At 36.9% G+C, this 20,213-nt stretch overlaps 2 protein-coding genes across 2 annotated transcripts; one reads left to right on the forward strand and one right to left on the reverse strand.

The window, feature by feature from the left end:
- Positions 1-10,469: 10,469 nt before the first annotated feature.
- LOC130710963 (elongation factor Tu, chloroplastic-like) lies at positions 10,470-12,254 on the forward strand. Its single transcript, XM_057560372.1, has one exon. It carries the CDS (start codon positions 10,605-10,607, stop codon positions 12,063-12,065), a length of 1,461 nt encoding a protein of 486 aa, XP_057416355.1. The 5' UTR covers positions 10,470-10,604; the 3' UTR covers positions 12,066-12,254.
- A 3,078-nt stretch (positions 12,255-15,332) lies between these two features.
- LOC130714620 (protein DEHYDRATION-INDUCED 19 homolog 5-like) lies at positions 15,333-20,213 on the reverse strand. Its single transcript, XM_057564531.1, has 5 exons — positions 19,951-20,213; positions 18,494-18,636; positions 18,074-18,154; positions 17,754-17,968; positions 15,333-15,689 (listed from the first exon to the last, which is right to left on the reverse strand). The coding sequence occupies exons 1-5, from the start codon at positions 20,024-20,026 to the stop codon at positions 15,584-15,586; spliced, it is 621 nt and encodes a 206-aa protein (XP_057420514.1). The 5' UTR covers positions 20,027-20,213; the 3' UTR covers positions 15,333-15,583.

Below are 20,213 nucleotides of genomic sequence, written 5' to 3' on the forward strand. Positions count from 1 at the left end.
CAAACAGATTTTTTCTTTGTTTAGTTCTTAAAAATGGTTTTTAAAATTTGATTTACAAAACAGTTTTCAAAAACAAAAACAGAATCAAACAGGCCCTTATTTTCCTTAATCACAAGTTATTGTTGAAAAGAACTCGTCAAATTTTTTCTTAGCCATAACTTGAACTTTTAGAAGATAATTTTTTGTGCTCCGAAATTTCAGGGTTTTGAAAGTGTAAAATAATACACTTTTGAAAGATGAACTTCCCAACACACAAAAAAATTAACTTTCATAAATTGAACTTTTAAAAGTGGGTTTGATTTGCACTTCCAAACTTAAATTTCAGGAATGTAAATTTTCATGTTCCCAAAGTTGAATTTTTGGAAGTGCGAAACAAATACAATTTTGGAAGTTGAACTACTTTTAGGGCACAATAATTTAGCTTCCAGGAGTTGAACTTTCAAAATTGATTGAAGTCACTTAAGGGAATTTTAGGCAAAAAAATATATATTTTTGATGTACAATTAACATTTGAATAATGTGTAAAAAGTATCCTCGAAAATTCCAGTCTAATTTTTTTTCACCAGCCGATGAACCAGTTTAGTAGCCCAACTATTTTTTTGGAAATTGTAATGGCCTCCCTTGAGATTTATAATTATTGCATTGCATATGCTCTATTATTTAATAAAACCCTAACCACTATTACTTTATTGAGAACATTACACCAACCTCCCAGTCCCATAAGATTTATCATTATTACACTCAACAACTCTTTTATCTTTCTAAATAGGGGTTGTCTAAATGACTCATGATAAAATTTGGGTTAAATAACTCGTCATCCGATCACATTAGAGATAAATGAGTTGGAAATAAATTAATAAATAAAATATAGAAATTTCAACTCACTTATCTCCAATGTGATTGGATGATGAGTTATTTAACCCAAACTTTATCATGGGTCATTTAGACAACTCCTGTTGGATTTATTAATCCAGCGTCACCCTTAGGATTCGATGGGCTTAACATCCCACCCCATGGCGCTTAACATCGCAGCCCCTTGAGGACTCTGTGCTATAAGGAAATAAAGTTGCGCCCTCACTAACAGCAATTGCTTTTGGCGTAGTGGTAAGCGCTTGATCCAATAAGTTTAAAGACCTCGAGAAACTGTAAGAGCATTAACTTTCAGAGAGAAAGTGAAGCCTATAAAAACGTTGGAGAGAAAGGTAAGCTTCACATCTCGAATAATTTTCAGTAAAAAAATGGCATCATACAGAATGGCATTAGAAGAGCTCAGAAGGAAGGCGTTTGAGGAAGATATGTTCCTCAATATTAGGCATCCCGATGGTACAAAGACCATACAAGAGCTGACGAAGACACTGCTTGAAGAAGATCTTGGTCCAGAGATGGAGAAAGATCTGAAGGAGTTCCTCTGCTTCGTGGAAGAGATTCAGGAGCTTTGCCAGCGGGAGCTGAATCTGCTGGAAGAGAAGGAGACTGTGGAAAAGAGACTCAAGACGACAGAAGATAGTCTAGAAAAAGATGATCTGAGCATCAAACTTGGCAACATAGAGTATGCATTGGATCGTCTGGAGAAGGAAAGAGTGGAGCAGCGCCAAGAATGCAGAAGAATGAGGAAGGATCCTCCATTCTAGATATAGGGAATAATGTATGATGGAAAGAATTATGATGTAAACATCGAACAATTATGAATAAAACAGGTTTTGCAAGGGTGGGATGTTAAGCCCATCGAATCCTAAGGGTGACGCTGGATTAATAAATCCAACAACTCCTTCTAAATATTATATAAAATATGAAAGGGTAGTGCATTTTACAAATTAGATGAGAAGTCGGTGCACTAATAACAAACCTCATGAGATGTAAATGCAGGTGGGGTCAGAGTTCGAATCTGAGGAGGGATAATTTATACTAATATACTAACAGGTAACGATTTGACTATTAAAAAAATGTAAATGCAAATACCATTTTTATAATATCACAAGTCATAGGTGACAACCGACAAATCCAATTTCACGAAGAGAAGTGTATTAATAATTTAATATACTCTTTTGAAAAGTAAAAAACAAACAAACAATAACAGTAACTATAGGCAACGTACTGACTCAGTATTTGAGGAATGATTGTGATTTCCCTTTGCAATTTTCCTACAACAATGTAAATTGTAAAGTTAGGTTGACAGCCATGAATGGTCCACTAGTGTTATGGGCCATGCTGCATGGCTCGAATTTGCATGTCCAGCCTGGTCTGCTCAGGGCTCAGGCCAATATTCTTTGAAACCGGTTTAAAAAGCACACATGCTTGACAACACATCCTGTATTGGGTATAGAAACACACACTGTGCTTCGTCTCCCAAAAATTCTACAATACAATATACGTGCGTTATGGGTGTTCCTCTAGCATCGTGTTAAAATGAGAGTTTAGAACCTTAGCCCATTATTTAGAATTTAAAGTATAAGATTGGATAATCTCACCACAAATTATGTGTGAGGTAAACAATGTTATTTATAATAATAAAAGTACAGAATATGCTAGGAATATTTTGAGGCATATTACAAAATAAGTCAATAAATAAATGAAGAAATATCGCGTAGGATATTACGCTTATTTATCTCTAACACCCCTCATCATGCTTAGCGTTGGATTAAGACCAACTCGAAGCTTGGATCTAAAAAGGTCAAACAACGGATGAGGCAATGTCTTAGTGAAAATATCAGCAAGCTGGAGAGAGGTGGGCACATGGCGAACAACTAATCGACCAGAGGAAACCAGCTCACGAACGAAATGACAATCCAAGTCAATGTGTTTGGCATGCTTATGAGCGATGGGATTCTGAGACATAAACAAAGCACTCTGGTTGTCACTAAGGAGAAGAGGAGTTGCAGATAACTGAACACGAAGCTCATGAAGAAGATTAAGCAACCAAACTAGCTCAGAAGCAGTATTAGCCATAGCTCGGTACTCAGATTCACAACTAGAGCGAGCAATAGTAGGCTGTTTCTTGGCACTCCAAGACAAGAGATTATCACCAAGAAAGAGAGCATAACCAGTTGAGCGGCGCGTGTCCGTGCAGCGAGCCCAATCAGCATCATTATAGCCAAGGACAGCGGGGAAGAGGTACGGCGAAGTGTTGCGTGCCACAAACATAACGAAGAATTCGTTTGACAAACTGAAAATGATCCACTGTCGGAGCCTGAAGGAACTGACTAACCGTGTTAACAACATATGACAGATCAGGGCGAGTAATAGTCAAGTATTGCAAGGCCCCAACTAAAGAGCGATAATGCGTAGGATGTGAGTAAGTCTCACTAGAACTGACAAGATGAGAATCAGCAGCCAAGGGCGTCGAAACATGACTGGCCTCAAGCGTCATAGCACGAGAAAGCAAATCATGTGCATATTTGGCCTGTCCCAAGAACAAACCATCAGCAGTATAAGTGATCTCAAGACCAAGGAAGTAGCCAAGCTTACCCAGATATTTAATGGCGAACTCGGCATTAAGGCGAGCAATAAACTCCACATACACAAGAAGATAAAGAGTAATATGTCATCTGTAGAAAAAGAACAAAGATGGATCAGCCCGACTACACGAAAAACCATAATGCAGGAGAAAATAGCTCAAACGTTGAAACCAAGCACGAGGCGCCTGTTTGAGGCCGTAAAGGGCCTTGTTTAGCCGACATACATGAGTCGGGAAACGAGGATCAACAAATCCAGGAGGCTGCTCCATATAAACAGTTTTAGTGAGATGAACATGAAGGAAAGCATTTTTGACATCCAACTGGTGAAGCTGTCAATCATTAAGCACAACAAGAGATAAAATAAGGCGTACAGTAGTAGCTTTGACAACAGGACTGAAAGTAAGAGAGTAATCGAACCCTGGAATCTGCGTGAAACCCTGAGCCACCAAACGCGCTTTTAAGCGCTCAACAGTGTCGTCACTATAAAATTTAGTGCGAAAACCCCATTTACTTCCAACAACATTGGTAGTGGAAGGGCGAGGACCAAAGTCCAAGTACAATTTTTGTGAAGGGCAGAAAGATCATCTTCCATGGCTGCCAACCACTGAGGATGCTTCATAACAGATTTGAATCCCTTAGGCTCAGTAACGGTATGAAAAGCAGTGAGAAGACCAGTAGGTTGAGCATGAACCAAGGCATAACACGGATTCGACTTAAAAATACCATTCTGAGAACGAGTTCGCGCACGAGCAACAATAGGAGCAAGTGGAACCGGAGCCACAACAGGGGGAGTAGCTGGCGGTGAAGCAGGCGGAGCTTGAGTCCCAACAGGAGGGGTGGTCGGTTGTGCTGGGGAAGTAGGAGCCGGCGAAGGTGGTGCATAGTCAGGAGGAATCAGCTGAGCAGGTAGGGCATCTGAGTCATCACAAGATGGACAAGACAGAGAACCACTAGGCGATGAACTCGCCGAAACGACAGGAAGAACAGGTTGTGGAGATGGAGGAGAACCTGCAGCCGGTTCATAAAACGTAGAGACCACCAAGTCATTAGGTGAAGAGTGAGAACCTGAAAAGGGAAGCAAAATTCATCAAATTGAGCATGACGGGACACATAAGTCAGAGAAATAGCCGGATCAAAGCATTTAAATATTTTGTGGTGACTGCTATATCCAAAAAATATGCAAGGGGTACTCTGAGGGCTAGATTTATTGTTCATGTATGGACGCAAGCAGAGGAACACCCGACATTCAAAAGGATGAAAATTAGCATACGTAGGCGCAACATGAAACAGGAGCTGAAATGGAATCTGATTAGAGAGCACCTTAGAAGGGACACGGTTAATAATATATACTACAGTACTGAAAGCATCAACCCAGTAGCTAGTAGGGACATGTGAGTGATACAACATAGCAAGACCAAGCTCAAGAACATTGTCTGTGTTTTCGTTCAACCCGTCCATTCTGTGCCTGAGTATGAGGGCACGAAAACCGATGAAGCACACATGAGGAAGCAAATAAAGTCTATACTTTGTTATTAGTGAACTCGGTGCCATTATCACTTTGAAAAACTTTAATCGACCGAGAGAATTGATTTTCCACAAACGCTTTGAAGCGGACAAGAACATCATAAAAATTAGACTTGCGCTTCAATGGATAAAACCAAGTAAACCGGGAAAAATCATCCACAAAAATAACAAAGCACGAAAAATCATCAACAGAAGCAACAGGAGATGGTCCCCACAAATCACAATGGATAAGGTCTAAAACTGCAGGAGCTATTTTATTATTATCATAAAAGACTAGACGTTTACTCTTAGCCATCTGACAAGAAGTACAACAGATAGGCTTAGGCAAAATGGGGTAAACATTGAAACAACCAAGTTTATGCAATTGTTGAATAATGTCAAAATTAACATGTCCTAATCGGGAGTGCCACAATTCAAAAGAACCATGAGGTAATGGAGAACTGGTAGTAAGCAGCGCATGCTATCCTTGGTCAAGCACATAAAGTCCTTTATCACATCGGCCCCTTCCTAGAACGGCGCATGTCTGTCGATTCTGAATAACAAAAAAATCATCCAGAAAAATAGCTTTAGCATTATGGTTACGAGTCAATTTGCTAACAGAGACAAGATTTTTAGTTAATCGAGGCACAACCAAAACATTAGATAAAGAACATAATGTGAAACAGAACGAAAACCAATATGAGTAATATGTAAACCAGCTCCATTACCAACAAGAACACGATCATTACCAGAGTAGTCCTGAGAGTCCGTCAGCTGAGATAGAGAAGAAGTCATATGAGAAATGGCACATGTATCCATGTACCAGTCGGAACGGTTTTAGTTGTCCAACGAACAACCCGCAGCAAATGATTGTGCCAAATTGGCAGACTCGGAAGAACGATCCCAGCGAACCGGACACTTATCAGCATAGGGACCCTGCTCACGACAAATTTGACAGTGCGGAGTGTAAGAGCCACGACGACCAGAGACACCATTATTGCGATGCTGGTGAGATCCACCATTAGAGTTCATCATGGAGACGTAGTTCACATGCCTTGCTGCGTGAGGCGTAAACAGAGTGTAAAGCAACCCAGACATCACGAGCAGTGGTTGCACTTAGAGTCTCAGATAAAGCCTCCTCAGTGAGGGAGGAAAGAAGCAGACTGTTGACATTACGATCTCGAGCATGTCACTCAACATAAAGAGGGTTTGGAGAAGGAGCACCATTACGTTGTGGTTGAGCAACAGTTTATGCAAATTTATGTTGAGTAAATTCTGGCGGAGGATCGACGATAGGGTAACAATATCATACAAGTTCTGATTCTGAAGAAGAGCAGTAACCTGTTTACGCTAGAGAAGAAAGTTATCTGGTTTAAGTTTCACCGTAAGCATATGCACCAAAGTGTTCATGGAAAAAGTCGGAGGAGTAGCATCGGAAGCCATGTGAGAAAAATCAATTTGTCAAGAAAAAAATCAACCACTACCAAAAGAGTCAAGCCGAACAGAACTAAAAAAGAAATGAGACCGGAAAAATAATAAACTAAGGTCTGGTCAAACGCTGACTAGAGCTGGCATCATTGGCACGGAATTTGATGCTGAAAAAGACGGCGCGTGGAAGCAAGGGGGCTGTCTCCTGGCGGCTCGAAGCACAAGGCGCGGCACTAAAAGCTGCTGATTGTGGCAGAAGGTGCGGTCGGCTATGCAGGGGACAACGCACGAAAAAAATGGTGGAGAAGACGACACAAAGGAGACAATACGGAGCACAAGATGGCTTGAACGTGGAAACCCAAGACAGGTGCGGCTTGACAAGAGCGCAAAGAAAGGACGTCAACGGCGCGGAGGGCTGTGTGGATGATGACGTCAGCGGCGCGGAAAGGGACAACTCCACCGAAATCAACACCAAGGGCACTGAATTTGATGACGATTAGAAAAAGAAAAAGGGAAAGAAGAGGATGGTAGGTGGCGGCACAGGGAGAGTTTGGAGGCTAGGGTTTCAACCTAAACCTGAAACCATGTAAGATTGGATACTCTCACCACAAATTGTGTGTGAGGTTGACAATGTTATTTATAATAATAAAAGTACAGAATATGCTAGGAATATTCTGAGGCATATTACAAAATAAGTCAATAAATAAATGAAAAAATATGTAGGATATTACGCCTATTTATCTCTAACATAAAGGATTATATCGTAAAGCTTTATTTGGATAAATCATGAACAAATTGAAGCAAAAATGAAACTCTTCCACTTTTTATATGAGTATCATATTCATAGAGTTGTCATACAATATTAGTAAGATTTTGGTAATCAAAAATTTAAATTGATGTTAGGCTTAAATATATTTTTTGTCCTGTTTGTTTTGAGAATACACAATGTTGGTCTTTATAGTTTGAATTGCTCAAATTAAATACTTCTACTTTCAAAATTGAACAATTTTAGTCCAAATATTTTATTATAGGAGCTTGCTATAGTACCTTAATTTAAATGAGGGTACGGTACCTTAAATGTTGTAAAACCACTTTATCTCCAATTTTTTTAACTTCTAAAAGCCTCTAGCCCATCATTCATGAGCATTTTAGTAGATTATTCCATTATCTTGTTGTTCGCCAGACACCAATTTCCATATCTCACCCTTATTATGGTCAATAACTCTCTTGTTCTTACATCGCATACATTTCCACTTCCACCACTAAATTCTGACTTAAAAAGAGCTGGAACAACGGACATGATGTCTAAGATTCCAACAAAAGTTAAAAGGTCTAATCTTCTCTCTTTCTTTGTCCTTCAATTTCACAATTTCATCTAGTTGGGGTATCGTACCCAAAAGAATTTCAGGGTACCACAGAATTTACCTTCATTATATCGTCTAATGAAAAATTGGATATATATCACAAATTCTAACGTGTGAAGTATCATTCACAAAAAAGTTATGATGAACATCAAACTTTTTTCATTAGTAATTGAATGAGAAATCAACATTCGGACAAAAATTATTTAATTTTGAAAGTAAAGAGGCTTAATTCAAGCAGTTGAACTATAGAGACCAAAATCACGCATTCCTCAAACTACATAGACCAAAAATGTATTTTAAGCCTTTTATATATATATATTAAGTTATGAGTTTTCAATTTTTTAGAGTTTTCTCATCAACCAAACATTTAAACTCAGTATAAAGTACAAAATGAAAACAAAAATCAGAAAGATGGCATTGTTCAATTTTCTTGTATGGTTGAATGGTGAATTTAGATTGAGAGAGAAGCATGAGGAAACCAGGAAGGAGGAGAGGAAAAGAAAAGAAAAAAACAAACCTGAGCAGAGAAGAGAACAATTGAGGAGAGCAATGGATTGAGCGCAATTTTGTAAACCTGAGCAAGAGGTTATGAGAACGTGTAGTGAATGGTGGTAGAGGTGGATGGGAGCTGGAACCCAACGCTTGGCCATATGGGTTATGCGGAAATGGTTAGCAACAAGGATGGTGAGTGGATTTCAGGGATTGCTATGAGCTGGACTAACAGTGCATTCATGACTGAAGCATTGGCTGTAGAAATTGGCTTACAACATGCTCTTGATTTGGGCTACCATAATGTGGTTTTCTTTTTAGATTGTCTATGTGGTTACTACTCTTCGGGGAGATGCTGACATCAGAACTTTCTGGGCCTGTGATGTCCTTCAGCCTATTAGAGATATGATGCCGAGGTTCTTGCATGTGCAGATCCTGCACATTCAGCGTGACAGAAATAACACAATGGATTGTCTGACGTGTCATGCGAGTGTGGTAAGTGCTCATCAACAAGTCTGGAGGCAACCCCCGTCCTTTGTTTTTGCGTCCTTGTATCTGAATGCTGTTAATTTTCCTCTTGTTACTTTATTTATATATTTATTTATAAAAAAATTAACTTATTTTTTAAAAGCTTGTTTCTAACAAATTGTGCTTGATCAAATTTTAACGTCAAAATAACTCAGCCAAAAAGTTAGGCTAAACACTACCCAATCATTACTTTGAAGATGAAATATATTTTGGGGGGGACAACGACAATATGATTTATTGTTAAAAAATAAGAGCAAGCCTTTTGTTTATGGGTAAAAAGTTAGGCCCAACAAACAACGGACTCATGATCCATAGTTCCTCTTAGGACCATTCCACTGGTTTCTTCTTAAAGAAGTGCATAACCAATGATTTACAACAAAAAAACAGAAATGATGTACAAATTTGTACTTTCCCATATTGCATAAGTTCTTTCACCAAATTAAAGAGTTTTTATTGCATGCGTCAACCAAATAATTTTCAAGACTAGCATCATATTCCCCGTGCTTAGCATCCAAAATTGTTAATGAACATTATCTTTTAGCAGCTTAATTTGGATTAATACTAAATTCTCTTATAAATCTTACTAGTGCAATAACCTGTGCGCTGCACGAAATTTTATGTTGAAATTTTCTAATAAAAAAATTACTTTTCATATATATGTAATTTTTAAATTATTATTAAGTCAATCGTGTATAGGTCAACTGTGTAATAATATATGAGAGAAAAATAGATTAAATAAATGAAATTGTGATGTATACATCAAACATTTCCAAAAACTTCCTCATTTACAATAATGGTCTGTTGTTTGTCTGACTCATCAAGTATACAAAGTTAAGACTCTTTCTTGAGCGTACTCTAGAGAGAGGTACATATAACTGACCATGAGTGAATATGGGTCTCGGAAGGAAGAGCCCAACATGAGATATTGTTGGAAAGCAAGTAAGTCACAACATAACCCATATGGAAAATAAAGCAAGTAAATACTTATGTACTAAGTAGAGAAAATAACTTGGAAATATATTAGTTAAAAGGAATATACATTCATTACCTAAATAAGTCACGACATCCGTTAAATAAAAAATAATTATTACTGTTATTTTTTATATTATTAAGAAACCAAATGCACTTATTTTTCCCATTAATTATATTCTTTATACAGTACCAGTAGAAGAATTTGTAAGAAAATTTATAAAATAGCAAATTATTACCCTTTATCACTATAATCTCTTTAAATCCAAGTTTAGGGCTTTGATGTTAAGATTTAAGTTCTAGGTTTCACACTTATCAGAAGACATAAATATTTAAAGAACAACTTAATTCACAATTTAGAAAATTCAAGCTTAGCTCTATCAAATGTCCTTCACGAGAGACAATTATGTTTGAGCCAATAACACTATTCTAGCGCTAGTTTTTATCCATCAACAAAATTCAAACTCGTGATCTTACTTGAAAAAATCAATCATATACCACTTGAGTCAACAACTCCAACTCATTAGTATATTCATATTAAATTAAAGATTAGAAATGTAATGACTGAAGTGTAAAAATTTCACACCAGTTCTTTTATTGGCAATAGCTTATAGTTGACAAATGATTTGCTAAAAAAAACAGTTATTATCCAAGAATCCAAATCCCTAAAATCACCCCATTTGAGTGAAGAGTGCCAAGTGAAGTGAATCCTTTGTGGCAGAATTGGATAGAACTTAACATGAGGCCCTCTTTCACTCACCACACAAGATAACACAACACACCCATTTCCAAACCCTCCTTCTATCTTCTTCTCTTCTCCTTCCTAATCCATTCCCATTCCAAAACCTCCCCTTCAATCCAACCAACAATGGCAATTTCAGCAGCTTCTGCAACTTCTTCTTCCTCCAAATTCCTCCACCCACACCCTTCTCCTTCTTCCTCTCACTCTCACTCCTCTTCCCCCTGCCTCTTCCTCAGACCCCAATTACCCACCACCCACCTCTCCTCCTCCTTCAATCCTTCCACAATCCTCCTCAACGCGCCGCCGCAACAACCCTCCGCCCCCTTCCACCGCCGCTCCTCCTCCCTCACCGTCCGCGCCGCTCGCGGCAAGTTCGAGCGCAAGAAACCCCATGTCAACATCGGCACCATCGGCCACGTCGACCACGGCAAAACCACCCTCACCGCCGCCCTCACCATGGCCCTCGCTTCCCTCGGAAACAGCGCCCCCAAGAAATACGACGAAATCGACGCCGCCCCTGAAGAGCGCGCTCGCGGTATCACCATCAACACCGCCACCGTCGAGTACGAGACCGAGAATCGCCACTATGCTCACGTTGACTGCCCCGGCCACGCTGATTACGTCAAGAACATGATTACCGGTGCCGCCCAGATGGACGGCGCTATTCTTGTTGTCTCCGGCGCCGACGGCCCTATGCCGCAGACCAAAGAGCACATCCTCTTGGCGAAGCAGGTTGGTGTACCTAACATGGTGGTTTTCCTCAACAAGCAGGACCAGGTTGATGATGAGGAGCTTCTGCAACTCGTTGAATTGGAGGTTCGGGAGCTTCTATCGTCTTACGAGTTCCCTGGGGATGATGTTCCCATTGTTTCTGGTTCTGCCCTTTTGGCTCTTGAAGCTCTAATGGCGAACCCTGCTATCAAACGTGGTGAGAATCAGTGGGTGGATAAGATTTATGAGCTTATGGATAATGTGGATAGCTACATTCCTATCCCTCAGCGCCAAACCGATCTTCCGTTTTTGTGTGCCATTGAAGATGTGTTTTCCATCACGGGTCGTGGAACCGTGGCCACCGGGCGTATTGAGAGGGGGTTGGTTAAGGTTGGTGACACGGTTGAGATTGTTGGTGTTAGGGAAACTAGGACCACTACTGTGACTGGGGTGGAGATGTTTCAGAAGATTCTGGATGATGCCATGGCTGGGGACAATGTGGGGTTGTTGCTTAGGGGTATTCAGAAGGTTGATATTCAGAGAGGGATGGTTTTGGCTAAGCCTGGAACTATTACACCACACACCAAGTTTTCTGCGATTGTGTACGTGTTGAAGAAGGAAGAAGGTGGGAGGCACTCGCCTTTCTTTGCTGGTTACAGGCCACAGTTCTACATGAGGACTACTGATGTCACTGGCAAAGTCACGGCCATTATGAATGATAAGGATGAGGAGTCCAAGATGGTGATGCCCGGAGACCGTGTTAAGATGGTGGTTGAGCTTATTGTTCCAGTGGCTTGTGAACAGGGAATGAGGTTTGCTATTAGAGAAGGAGGCAAAACTGTTGGAGCTGGTGTTATCCAATCGATCATTGAGTGAATTGTGAGATTGGCGTCCAATTTACATAAGTCTTACATGTTGGACAGAATCACTGTTATCGGTTTGTGCAATTGTTTCTTTTTGCCATTTTACATAGCTTCTGTCATATCTGTTTTCTAATGTTTTGTAGGATTTTAGATGATGGTTAATCAAGTTGGATAATGAATTTTCAATGCTTTGTTTGACTTCTCTTATATTGTGTCAATTCATCTGTCAAGTACTTGAGCTAGATTTTGCCTGGAATTATGAGATCTTTTCTCTTCAGTTTGAATGTAGAAGGGACTTTTCTCTCCTTGCTTAGGAGTTAAAGCTGAACTTAAAATAAAGTGATGTTTTTCTTTTGAAGTTAAATTGAATGAACTGCAACTTCCCTCCCTATTTACCCCTGAATATTATTACAAACAGAAAAGCAGAGAGAGGGAAGAACTCAATCTGAGTTCTGAAAATGATTGAGAGTTTTCTATGTCGAATTCTATAAGCTACACCCATATTCATAGCTGAGCTGTGGTGCACCTTGGACTCTTGGTAACCACATTCTATTACAATAGCCCCATCAGGATGGCTTAACTCAGCTGACAAGTCTAAATTCCCAACTGTAATGAGAGCTTGCTAACTACCCATGACACTGAGCATATTTCCACTGTGCAAGTTCAGGCTACCTACATAGGTTAATTTACACAACACGCACTCAAGCTGAGGTGAACTGAGAGAACATAGGAAAACTGTAATTGTAATACTTAAGAAATTCAATGTTGGATGAATTTTGGGAGTTTGAGGGGTTGGCTCATTTTCACCTACCATTCTCTTATAATATGCAAGCATAGCACTGCCTTTTAGTTTGCAATGATGCGACTTTACAATATTGTGGTTGCTCCTCTCTGCCTCTCTAAGACCCCCTCCCCTACCTTTTAAGGCATGTAGAAATAATATAGTTGGTCTTCAATATTCTGAGACAGTTGGTGTTCATCACACTTCATTTTGTGTGGTAGAAGTCTTACTGAAATTTGATTTTGGATGTACAAGTCTTTCTTTCAAAGAAATATGCAATAGACCAATCAATTGCTTATCTTAGTAGGGCTATATTTGACTGGGCTATGAAAACATGTTTCCTGGTACATCCAGATAAGAGGCCCTCATTCATATCCAGAGTCATAGAAGATGTTTCCTTGTCATATTAATCAAACATATTCATGACAAAATTGTAGGGATATACATAGCCAGTTCTGTTGCAGTTCTTTATCTTTGTGCGTGAGTGTCTGTGTTGTGTGTGTTTAGTAGGGTTTTATATAGCCCCTTTCCTCTTTTAGTTCTGTTAATGCAAATATGCCATTTCCATGGGGAGCAGATACAGAAGCTAGATACTTCAGTTGGATTTTTATATGTATGAATCTAGTATCTTTCATATTGTAGGAACACCTCTGTTAAATGCCATCAATTTTCCTTAAGTGTTTTCTGGTAACAAGATGCGCAATTAGTGTCTTTAAATATCAGTTAAGTGCGACGTGGATGAACTTTTATCCTGATTCATGAAAATAATTGTGCTCACTTTTATCTTGAATCATAATTAAAAGCGGGATCATTTGCGTTTGTACTATGCTATTTTCCACAAGCATTTCTCGCTCCCAGTATTTAACAGTTTTCCATGCTGCGCATAACTAATGCAATGTTAAAACATGAATATGAAGGACGTTGCCACCTACTGAAGTCGTTATGATAAAAATTCAAATGTAGTGATTTTTAAAATGAAAACAAAATGAAAGAACTTATTTGTTTTCAATTTTAGGCAACGTTCATCGAAGAGTATTCAAGCTAATACTTTTCTATAATGTTTTACTCCATATCTCATTCACCTGTCTCTTATATTCTTATGAAGATCACTAAAATGAGATGCTTGTGTTTGTTGGTCACCATTGCCTCACACCCTTTTGATGTGCTTTGGTATGATTCGTGAATAATGAAATGTAGTTACTAAAAATGAACTATACCGAATAATCTATCTATATATATATATGTATGTAAAGGAGACTTGAGCTTTTTTGCATTAAATACATCAAGTAATTCCTTCCTCTATATTAAAATACATTAAAAAAAAGAATTTCATTTGCAATAAATATATTAAATAATAAAATTAAAACTGAATAAATTGTAATGTCAAAAACTATTGAACTATCAACATTAAATAATATATTTATAAACTTATTTATCTTCATTTTTATCTTCATTTCCTATACATTTAATTAAAAGCTAAAATAAATTTCTATATGTAGTTAAAATATTAATTATTGACCTCAAGTTGAGAAAATAATTAAATTTATATAGAGTAATATATTTTATATAAAATAAATATATGAAATATCATAATTAGTAAATAATTAAATTCTTTTCGTAAAGATATACTTAGAATTATTTTTAATAGTTACATGTGTTGTTTTGTTTTATTTTATAAAATAAATTTACATACATAAAAAATTTATATAGGATAATTATTTAAGTCATTTAGAATAATCTTTTATATACATTAAAAGTGTATAGAGTATACACAAGATTATATTTTTAGAATAAAATTAAATAAAATTTTTATATGGAAACCTTTATTTATACTTAAAATTAATTAATTTTATTAATAAAAAATTTAGAAAAATAGTTTTAAAATTCAAAAATGCTGCTATAATTTATTAATAAATAATTTATAATTTTTTAAAATTAACATTATTAAGTATGACGTGTGTGTATTTTTTAAAGAAATTTATTTAAATATAATTTTTGATCTATTATATATTAGTAAAAAAGATCAACTTAAAGAAGCATAACGGAGAAAAAAAATTACGGATAAAAAAATTTTACTAAATAATATTTTCGACTATTAAGACTTTAATTTATTGTAATTATCAAAGTTAAAGTTAATTAATTGTTGATAAAACGTATAAGAAAATGTTCTTATCATTTATTTTTTGGTGACAATAAGAAAATGTTCTTATCATTTATTTGGTGATATTAAAACTTATTAATTAATTTAAAATATTTTAAATTCACTTCATAATTTATTGTATGATTAAATATATACATTTCTAAATTGTTAAAATCATTTCAATGCTAATTATTAAATTTGAATAGTATTAATTAGTTACACAAAGAAAACTATAATACTCATTATAAAATGTTTTAACACAATTATTTTATTTTATTATAGTTTATAAGTAAAAAATATTTAATATCTATTTCTTATTTTTATTTAAACTATCATAATTTTTATATAATGTTGATAAATATTCTAAAAACAATACCCGTGCAACGCACGGGTTTTATATCTAGTTAAACTTTAATAGAGAGGTCTGAATTGTAGTTAAATACACATGAACCAACATAACCGTTGCTTAAACTACTTCACATTCTATGCTCATGCACCTCAATAAAATCAAGCGCCTCCTGAGTCCTAAATCAGCATCGTAGGCTATGTGAATATGTAAGGAGCTGCTACCAGTTCATGACTTGCGACTGTATAGATTATACGAAAATATTTACTCAAATATAGTTGATAATACCAACTGTTGAGCAAAAGCTGCCCTTAGCTTCCTCTCTTGTTGATCCTGCTCAACACCCACATCTGGTGCATCAGTCCCAGATCTGCAGAAACAAACCACCAGCAACTATTTAGTATTGGATTTAAGGAAAACTTTTCATAAGTCTTCATTCTGTCTCTTTTCTTAAACCAGGATACAAGATTGTTACTATTACTAAGCTTATAGGGCATAATGTCATAAAATATGAATACTTGATTTATAACCTTCAAATTTGCTTTCAAGTTTTGGTATAGATAACAAAAATGCACGGAAGAATCTAAAACACTCAAGACACAGTAATTACTAATGAGTAGGAGGACAATATATATAGTTAGAGGCAAAGATTCAGATAAACCATTAAAATCATATACCTCATAACAAATACAAGATGTACATGTGCATATTGGCATACCGTGCCTGGAGACTGTGACTAGCTTAATCAAGTTTAGTTTGTATACTTACGCATTAGACTTCAGTAGTGCTTCAAATCTCCACTCGTAGCAAAATACTTAAAACTTATAAAAAACTTGATATAAGTTTAAAAGGGTAAACTGAGCTGCTTCTGTTGATATCACATCTTTACTAAGTTCTACTAGCAAATTTTGTTTTAGAAGATAAGCTATAGGTCAAGTGAGACCATAAAAATCAGGGACATTTAGTTTATACTACATGAAACAAAAGGGAGCCTGGCTAGTGTTATAAAGACCAGGATTGATCATAAGACCGCATGTTTAAGGGACCTACCTAAGCCCCTTTAATTCATACAACCACGTGCTTAAAGGACCTACATCTCTTCTATTGATACCAACACATGTTGATTTCGGACATTTGCTTTTGATACATACTTACATAGTATTAGCCTAATAGGGGGGAAAGGACTAGCTGAAGAATGATTAAAATCATTTCGGTTGCTTCATGTTTATACCCACAAAATTGTTAAAAGTAATTTGAACAGGTTAGCCTCAATGCAAAGCCATGCTCTTTTTCTTCCTTTTCCCCCTTTTAATTTTCTATGCCTCGTTAACACCTGGAAATTCCTCTATCTAGTCCTGACAGTGATAGCTATGAGCCTATGACACCCATGTTCATCAGCTCATGAAATGTTCGGGTTAATGACTTTACAGTCACCACCAGTCATTGTCTTAGTTCCTGTATTAGTCAAATCATGATTCCATTATATTTTGATAATGAAAGTGCTTAAACAGATTCTTTTACTTTCCTCTACCTTTACCTCCACTACCATCAACCACATCACATCATGCTTAACGGGGCAAACCAGAGCGCGAGAGCCTGTTTGGATTCAGACCAAAAGCACTTATTGTTGGAGCTTATCCAATGTTTTTTCTAGTACATAAGCTCCAATAAGTGCTCTTTAGTCCGTATCAAAACACGATATATGTCATTTTATCCACAAACTTCCCTTTTAACTTTCAAATTATCCTTCAAACTGAAAGGATATTAGAGAACATATCCCCGCATCAGAACATATTTGTCTTGTTTCATATGTATGTCATATTACATCATGGAACATTGAAGATCCATTTATTTCATATACATTACAACTAATTAATTTACTTCTTTCTAGCTCCTTTTCAAATTGAATGCAGATTGTTGATAACCTACCAATGAATAAATTTCAAGTATAACATCTTGTAGTGCGACAGATAATTTAGAAATATACAATGCACATGCAATAACTTGGCGACTAAGGTAACACTAACAGCTATATGATTTCTCTGTGTAATGTTATTCATTCTCACTTTTCCATACACCACCCCGACATCTTTCTGTTATGGGAAAAAGGGAGAGAAAGGTCTCAAGGGTGGTGTATGGAAAAGTCATGTACGAGTAAGATTACTCTTTCCTTTTGATACATGAAGCATCCTTAGTAGGAATAATGAATACACTCCAATGATAGTAAATTCAGACAGTACTCTTTTAATTGACATTAGTTAAGTCAGTTATACTTCTGCATATAATTGTCTAGAACAGGAAACTGCAAATACAGCAAAGGAGAAAAGGAAAGAAGATCTGTTTGTATGGCATTCAGCAATATAGTTTCTCAAAGTTTTCTGTTGTTATTCTAACCTACCACCACTACAAAATCTCGATGGAAAAATAACCATACCTTTTAGAATTATGAATGTCTATATCCTTGTTTCTGGGGGTGGAGTTTTCACCAGGATGGATATTGTTAGGATTTGGAATGGGCACGTTGCAGATAAATGGTGACAACAGCGGATCAGCCATTGATTCTTGTTTGTTTCCCCTGGCAGCCAGTTTCTTCCTAAGCATTTCTGAATTACCAGACCAGTTGCTAGATTTCTCCGTCTTCCACGCCCACTTTAGATCAAATATCAATATAATGAGTTTAGTTACACAATAAACAAAGTCAAACATGTGCTACATTAATTTTAATACCCAAATTTTGAGGTCAGGAGAACATACCCTCCGTGAGCTTGAATGTGTAAATTGTGTGATTGCATTATTTGCATCCTTCCCTAAATTTTCTTCACACACAGGACAAACCTGACATATGAAAATTTAAGCAGAGATTCAAACCATTGTTTATATAGCTGCATAAAATGTATGGAAATGTCCCATTTAATTTTTCCTTGTTTTTATAGCTACAATGCTTGTTGGATCCTTTCTCTTCCTTATCCAGATAGGAAAGTGCACCATATCAAGCAGACACATAAATTAACATGTATGCAAGGAACTATAATCTATAGCGAAGCAACTGGATAATTACCAGACAATCAAGGAAAAAAGGTATAAGGAAACAAGATTATAACAAAACCATAAATAAACTATCACTTAGCAATATCGTCTGCCAAACAAAAAAAATAAGAAACAGAGAGGTTATACCATATTTTTTAGGGCAAAGCAATGCTCCTCTTCCAAATTGCTGCAGAGCTCAGGAACTTCGATTTCAAAGTCACAGAAGGGACATCTGAAATCAGAGCGGCCATCATTATCCACATCTATGTAATGAATCCCTGAATAATTATCTGTAGTTTAAAAGGGATCAGGGTCAGCAAGCTATTTCTAGCACAGGTACAATAAGTCCATAGTGCATGGCATTAAAGAAGCATCATAATTTCTCAAATGATAGAAGAAATGAGAAAAATGAAGGGCTACAAAAAATCACAACTAAATACCAACAACAAGGATATGATAATGCTACTCATCACTGATGCTCTTTAGAAATTTCCTGGGTAGATGTCAAACCTGGGGCAACCTTGAGCTAAATTAAACACTTTGCCCGATAATCAAATAAAAATTGATAGATCAAGTCTGAAATGCAATTTCGGATAAATTTGGATTTATTTCCAAGGTATGGACATTTTATCCTTTGCTCCAATATACTAACTAAGCTGAAAAAAAGGCTTCTATCTATATTACAAATGCAACTAATGTACTATTAACCATGTCAATCCAACTAAGTTGGTTCGTCTGATAAGATATGTGAGATCAAGTGCTTATCGAAAGGGTTCAAACTGATAACCTTGCTCTAATATCAGCTGTAAGATCATCCACTTGCCACTTGATTAAAAGCTATAACAACTTATAGCAAGAGAGCAGCTATATTTATTTATGGATTGTCGAAGCCGCATTTAGCCTAAGGGGCTGCACTAACTGCAGGTCATGGGCGGGAAGGCTTAGTCCACAAACCCAAGGAGTTATGCTGACCAAATAAAGCAACCAAGATCAAACTGCAATGACGCAAATGTTGAGTTTGATATCTGATTGTGGTTTTTCAATGGTATGTCATTCATAAGTACCACCGTAAGACCTTGTTGAGGCTTATTGGCATCTCTTACTCAGAAAACAAAAGGAATAATGGATTAGGGTCATTGTCTAGTTTCTCATAATCCCTCTGTTCTAATTAAAATGGTATATTTGTAATTAACACTATGGTTTTGTTCTGTTATGCGTTATGTTTACCAAACACAAAGCACATAACATTATTGTTCTGTTCTGTCCTGTTATGTCATGTTTCATCCTGTTCTGTCCTATTCCGTTCCATTACCAAACGCTTCCTTAATCAGAAAGTTCCACACACACCAAATTTAGGCTATGCAATACAACCCAAATGCTCTCCCTTAGTTCCACCCGCTAAACAGGAAAATAAAACACAAAACTTTAAGAATCCACATCATAAGGCAAATAGAATAGCAGGTGGGGTTCATCAATACCAAAAAACTCAGAGAAAACCATAGCTAAAACCCCAGAAGAACACAAATAAGAAAACAAAAAAATGGGTGCTCAAACAAACCAAGTAAAGATCACAAAGGGAAATAGCAAGTGGCAAAACATGTTACCAGAGTGAAATCGAGCAGCTTGGGCCGCAGAGAGGTGCTTGGCAGAATGAATTCTAGCCCTGTAATCGAAGTCCATGATCTCAGCAGCTTCTTCAGAAAGTGGTGAATTTTCTTGAGGCGGTGGTGGTGATGAGAAAGTGGTAAGTAAAGGTTTTGGAGTCTAAACTGAAAGAAAAAGGAGAAGAAAAGTTTGCTTTCCTTTCAGCTTTGTGGCACTATGAAGTTTCGCCGAGTCATGTTTGGTTTCTTTACAGTGGATGCTT

Source organism: Lotus japonicus, chromosome 4 (assembly GCF_012489685.1).
Source record: "Lotus japonicus ecotype B-129 chromosome 4, LjGifu_v1.2".
NCBI lineage: Eukaryota > Viridiplantae > Streptophyta > Magnoliopsida > Fabales > Fabaceae > Lotus > Lotus japonicus.